Below are 6,405 nucleotides of genomic sequence, written 5' to 3'. Positions count from 1 at the left end.
TATTTTTATTGACACCTTCAAATTTTTTGGTGGTGTTTGCACAGTTAATTATCGAGCACGGGATCATTTTCTGTTTGCATTAGTACGTCACACCCGGAGAGCGGTCGAGAGAGGACTGAGCATCGTGGCGAGCAAAGACGATGATTAATCGTCTTTTCGCCACGCGAGGTACATACACTCTTTCCTTCTATCTCGATATAGTTCTGTGGTGGTATACCCTTTACGCCTTTCCAAATTTGTGTATTGTGGTTTGCATTGACATTCGAATGTAAACCGACATGCGAGCAAACAAGCGAACACTACACAATGATTACACGCAAGTGAGAGGCCGGGGTCCGGGCAAGGTACTTAAAATATCATTTTAATAGAATAAATAAAAAAACGAGGTGTGTCACTCGGGTACTGCCGCGGTAAAGCTATTGCATGCTATGCCTTCAATCCACACCTCCGCCCGTCGGAGTGAGGAGCGTGAGGTTTTTTCGTTACGGAATTTCTCGATTCGGTCCCCGCGCTCAAGGCCCGCGATAGAAGCTATGCAATAGCTTAATAAAAATAATTAATTATTTAAACCAAGCACAAAAGTATTTGATCGGCGATAAATAACTTGCTCCTGTTAAGTTCAGAACAAGTTACTAATCTTACTAATCGTTGTGAACTTTAACTAGTCGATATTAATACTTTATTATCCATAGAATGTAATCTAAAATTATCACCTAGAAACCACAGACTAGAAACTTCCAAAGTACATAAATAGATAAATAGCCTGTTTTCAAAATATGTCAATGTCAGAATTTCAAATTTCTAATTTCTATTCTCCAACAAATCTCCAAACTTCCAAAAATCCAAAGTCCAATAAAATTTTTATTTCTTTGATTAAATAAATATGCTTGCCTGCAGTTTTGTCTATTTAAATCAATTATAATCATAATAGCGGTAATTAAATAAACCGAGCAGAGTTCAAAACAATAATATGCATTTCTAATCAGCAAAATTTTTGCGACAGTATTACAATAAACATTAAAATATTTTCTGTCAAGTAATGCTTAATTGACCGAACTCCGAAGTAAACATTCAATTAACTAAAGGAAAAAAGGTAGGTAATTAATTGTTTCTTTTTATCCAATCTTCAAAATCGCTTCTTAAATCAAGAATGAGTAATTAATTTTTTGTTATTTTAAGAATTATTTATTCTAAGTTTTTAAAACAGATTTTAATCTTGACAGTTCAAAGTTTATTTTGTGGGCTCTTTTGTTGGTTTCACAGTACATTATATAAAATAACTCTGTGAAAGTAAGTACCTATTGTCCTTTAATTTTATTATACCGTTCCTATATTTTTTAAATTGTTTGAATTTATATACTTATTTTTATATTTTATAAAAATAAATATAAATTTTAATAATTATCAGCTAAATAATAATATGTGTTTGAAATATTTGAGAGTAATATGTATGTTTATCAGCCCTCTGGTTTCCATAACACAAGCGAAAGCTTAGTAACGTATGGGATCAGATCGTTTCGAGTGTGAAAATTGTCCTGAAATATTTATTTATTTTTAATTGGTCCAGTAGTTCCTGAGATTAGCGTGTTCAAACAAACAATTTCTTCAGCTTTATATAATTACAGTATAAAAATACAGATTATTATAAAAAATAGAATATACCAAAAATTATTTTATTTTCAGCAATGGTGCCTCAAATAACTGTCGCTCAAGGAACCATGCAGGGGAGAAAGTGTAGCACACCATGTGGCAAAAAGTATTACAGTTTTGAAGGTATACCATATGCAAAACCACCTATTGGAGAACTTAGATTTAGGGTAAGTGTAAAAATATCTTTACTTATTAGGGATTATCTGCGCTTCCCACTTTCACCCGCTCCTATTGGTCCTTGGGTAATGATATATATCCTATAGCATTCCTCGATAAATGGGCTATCTAACACCGAAAGAATTTTTCAAATCAGACTAGTAGTTCCTGAGATTAGCGCCTTCAAACAAATAAACAAACTCTTCAGCCTTATAATATGGTATAGATAACTTCACCTGTATGTTTGTATGTAACCAACTTTAGACTTGATTTTAACCCACTTTAAATGGGCAGATTTAATTAAAATTTTGCACTCTTATCAAAGATCGGTAATAATATAATAATTCAATGAGTTTTCGTTTTAACATATTTATACAATATCTATAACTTTAACATAAACATCATAACATGAAATAATTATTTTCTACCATACATTCACACAAACACACAAATTTATAAATTCTGATAGATGTGATATATAATAAAATGTGACATGTATGATAATTCCTTACACCACACTTGCAAAGCCGCAGGCTACTTAATAAAATAGGTAATGGACATTTCCTCCGTCTCATATAAGCTTAAATTTTAAAAATATATAATATATATATTACTGTTAAAAATATTGAAGGAGTATAGCAAATGTCTTTTGTGGGCTGATTTTTAAGATGAAGTGGGAACTAGTTAACAAATTACCCGTCTAGACTAAATGTAACTGTATTTAAAATAGAAATTAATAAAGATGAAAGATCCTTGCAAATGACCTTCTAAACGGATTTATATCAATTGTAACACCTATGTAATTGCTTTGTTTTCGTTAATTACAACAATATGATAAGAGTCTAATTTTTTTCCATTCTACAGTTTAAACAATATTTTTAAACCTTTAAAATTGTTAACAAGATATATGTCAAGTAGCATATAATTATGTTTTAAAATAAATGAAAAAAAATGTGTAAAATTAATTATAGCCTTTTGTTTTAAATTCCAGGATCCGCAAAAAGCAGAACCATGGTCTGGTATTCTAGACGCAACGAAACCAGGTAATAAAGCTGTACAACTTAACATGGCAGGTACCATAGAGGGCTCAGAAGATTGTCTATACCTCAACATATATACGCCGAGTTTGCCATCAGAAAAAATAGAAAAACTGCCAGTGCTATTCTTTGTGCATGGCGGTCGCTTTTTGGTTGGCTGTGGGGACTATTACAGGCCAGACTATTTAATACGTCATGACGTTGTCATAGTAACGATAAACTACAGATTAAGTATATTCGGATTTCTCTGTCTTCACACGAGAGAGGTACCCGGTAACGCCGGGGCAAAAGATACTATTATGGCACTAAGATGGGTTAAAAATAATATTGGGAATTTTAATGGAGATACTGGCAACATTGTCGCGTACGGAGAAAGTGCTGGAGCTGGAATCGTCAACTCTTATTTGACGTCCAAAATGGCGGACGGCTTGATCAGTAAAGTCATCTGTCAATCGGGCAGTTTTCTATCAGATTTGTATCTAATTGATGAAGATTATGTGGGAAAAGCGAAAGAAATTGCCAAAAATATGGGCGGAGATATTTCAGATACAAAAGAATTATTCGACTTCTTCTCTAAAGCATCTGTGGAAGATTTAATTTACGCATACACTATGTGCGAAGCGAATCGAGACCCGTTCGTATTAAATTCCTATTTGCTTCCCGTAGTCGAGAGAAAGTTCGAGAACGTCGAAGCATTTTTCGATGAATACCCTCTCGAATCGATACGAAATAATCGATATAAGAAATTACCTAGAATCATGACGGCGGCAACACATGAGGCTGCACTATTTATACAAAGAAACGAAGATGGCAACATTAACTTCAGCAAAAACTTACGTACATTCATACCTAGATATTCATTTATAAACACTGAGTCACCTAGAGCGTATAAAATCGAGAAACGTTTAAGACAATTGTATTTTAAAGATGAAAATACTGAAATGGGTACTCTAGAAGAATATTTAGCATTAATTTCCGATGCATATTTCTTAAGGGACATTGTATATGATACCGAAACATTGGCGCAGAATCAAAATAATGAGTATTTCTGTCGATTCGATTATCATGGTAATATGAATACTAGAGTTATGAAAAAAATGGGTTTTAAAGGTACAACGCATGGTGATTTGATACAGTATGTATTTTATAAGGAGAAAAAGGCGAAAATGTGCACGGAAAATGATATGAGGGTAGTTGATTTGTTGACTGAAGCATGGTGTAATTTTGCAAAGACTGGGTAAGTTTCTTTAATTAATAATGACACTATACTATATCGTATTTATGTACTTTGTGCGAAATTTTATGGGAAATCATGTTGTTGAACAATGGCAACACTTAAGTATATTATCTTAAACAAGCCATTCATCTAGACTCTGCTGAAAGTAGATGTGGTTTTCTTCTGTAAAGCATTCATAATTTATAACTATTATAATGCCAAGTACCAAAAATCATTCAAATCCGTTCAGCCGTTCTTTCGTTATAAGTGGTTAGCCAATACGATGGTAAACTTGCTAAATAAAACAATTTTTTTTATGGCATTGACTTACTTTAAGCAACTATAGATTCAAAATCGGATCGCAAGCGGCGTTGTATAAAACATTCATTGAAATCAAGACCTTATTTCGTGGCAGTAATGTTCAAAGTCTATTGTATAGCTCATTAGAAAACTCTGCCCAATACACGCGAAGGCAGAGTTTTGCTTCGGACAATTTTTGAACGTGATTGTGACTTGTGAGTCTAGTTATTTATTATATTACTATTTTACATACAAAAGTTATATATTTAATTTTTATTTCAGGAAACCAACATGGAGAAATCAAGAAGTAGAGTGGTTGCCATACTTAAAAAATAAGAGACACTGTTTAAATTTAGGCCAATCTAATATTCAATGTATTCCCTTGCCTGAATATGAGAGAATTAAAGTCTGGTTCGATTTAACAGGGCAAAGATCGAAACTATAAAAATGTGATTAATTTTATAAAAATAAAAAATACTAGTGAGTAGTACTTAATATTTTATAGGTGCTGGCAATTCCAAATATAGTTTGTAGGTGTGTTTGATGTAAATTTTTTAGATATTTCTCGTTTTATTTTTAAAAAGTTATTATTGTCATTTTACTCGTTGGGTAAAGGGCTTTCGATATCGGTTTAAAGTTTTTTGATATCTGCAATAGTTACGGAATAATCGCCTGTGTACACTTACACTTCTCCTGTGACTACACTTAACGATTACACTCTGTATAAATAGGACGTAATTTTTGGACCTTTTTGATAGCTGTTGAAAAAATTTCTTCATTACATAGCTTAATAATTATTTTTGAATGGCATGGGCTATATTAATTACTAGCTGTTCCCCGCGGTTTCACCCGCATTGCTCCGCTCCTTTTGGTCTTAGCGTAATGATATACAGCCTATAGCCTTCCTCGATAAATGGGCTATCTAACACTGAAAGAATTTTTCAAATCGGACCAATAGTTGCCGAGATTAGCGCGTTCAAACAAACAAATAAACTCTTCAGCTTTATAATATTAGTATAAATTATTAGTACCGTATTAGTTTTTGATTAATTAATGGTTTAAAATTAATTTTCCGTCATAATCCATAATCTTTTAATAATAATACTAATTATTTGTGTCTGTTAAAAATGAATATATACAAAATGTTGCATTTATTTTTATATACTATGCTTTTATACTGCCCAAAATATGGAATAAATATTTTAAAATATTTTTTGTTCGTATATTAAAGTTGTGTTTGTTTGTGTGTAGTGTTCATTTGTCTTTTTGTAGAAATGACATAGGTTGGATTTACCTGCTACACGTTACCATGGTAACTAACTGTGATTTTCAATATTATATTTAAATATTATATTTAATTAATAACAGATGGAGCTATAGTGACATTACTTAGTTTAAAATAAGGGTATAAGGCTGTTAAATAAAAATTAGACATTTAAATCGGTAAATGTAGGGGATAGGGACAGAGAAAGATACTTTTTTTGTATGTTTATTTTATAATATAAAAATGATATTATAAGTAAAAAGGTGTAGATAGGTTACCAACACAACATTCGATCTTCAAACACGGCACACTAACGCACACACGATTAGACGTCAGAGTAAGATGGCATGATTCAACTATCGTGAGCGAAGAAGAGACAAACGACGTAAAATGTGGCTAATTAGCTACTTATAATGAATGTACTAAATGTTACTTAATTCATAGTTGTATAAGACGGAAATTCATTTATATTTTATATGGTGGTTGATGTTTTTCATTGAGGTTATTTTAAAATTCACTAGACTAAAGAAAATGTTTTCTAATATACTTTCACAGAAAATGCTAGACTTTGTGGCAGTTTTTAAGATACGCTTTTTATAATTTGATGCTTGTTTAGTTTTCCTTGATTCAATGTTCAACATTATCTAGTCATAAAACATATGTATTGGGATTAGGGCATGCAGAACCGAGTCCGGTTCCAAGTTTCTGAAACCCGGTTCCAAATCGAGCTCAGAACCGGGTAACCCGGTTCTTTTTATAAAACTTTGGAAAAATACGAAATT

At 32.0% G+C, this 6,405-nt stretch overlaps 1 protein-coding gene across 5 annotated transcripts; it reads left to right on the top strand.

Annotated features, from left to right (window-relative positions):
* The first annotated feature begins 214 nt into the window (after window positions 1-214).
* LOC123704343 (esterase FE4-like) lies at window positions 215-5,247 on the top strand. 5 transcript variants are annotated; one of them, XM_045652691.1, is made up of 5 exons: window positions 852-1,093; window positions 1,224-1,290; window positions 1,684-1,817; window positions 2,798-4,080; window positions 4,642-5,247. In XM_045652691.1, the coding sequence occupies exons 3-5, from the start codon at window positions 1,686-1,688 to the stop codon at window positions 4,802-4,804; spliced, it is 1,578 nt and encodes a 525-aa protein (XP_045508647.1). In that variant the 5' UTR covers window positions 852-1,093; window positions 1,224-1,290; window positions 1,684-1,685; the 3' UTR covers window positions 4,805-5,247. The 5 variants fall into 5 exon arrangements, with proteins under 5 accessions (XP_045508646.1, XP_045508647.1, XP_045508645.1 ...); XM_045652690.1 differs by lacking the exons at window positions 852-1,093; window positions 1,224-1,290 and adding an exon at window positions 215-344; XM_045652689.1 differs by lacking the exon at window positions 1,224-1,290.
* Window positions 5,248-6,405: the final 1,158 nt, after the last annotated feature.

The sequence above is a fragment of the Colias croceus genome, chromosome 29 (genome assembly GCF_905220415.1).
Source record: "Colias croceus chromosome 29, ilColCroc2.1".
Classification (NCBI taxonomy): domain Eukaryota; kingdom Metazoa; phylum Arthropoda; class Insecta; order Lepidoptera; family Pieridae; genus Colias; species Colias croceus.
Note: the sequence above shows the minus strand (reverse complement) of the source record. Positions and strands in the feature narration are given on the sequence as shown.

Excerpts from the sequence above, each read along its gene's own strand:
- LOC123704343 (XM_045652688.1), top strand. The coding sequence starts at position 1,421 with ATGTGTTTGAAATATTTGAGAGTAATAT. Across the intron at positions 1,818-2,797 it reads TTGGAGAACTTAGATTTAGG|GATCCGCAAAAAGCAGAACC; the intron begins GTAAGTGTAAAA and ends TTTAAATTCCAG. Across the intron at positions 4,081-4,641 it reads TGTAATTTTGCAAAGACTGG|GAAACCAACATGGAGAAATC; the intron begins GTAAGTTTCTTT and ends TTTTTATTTCAG.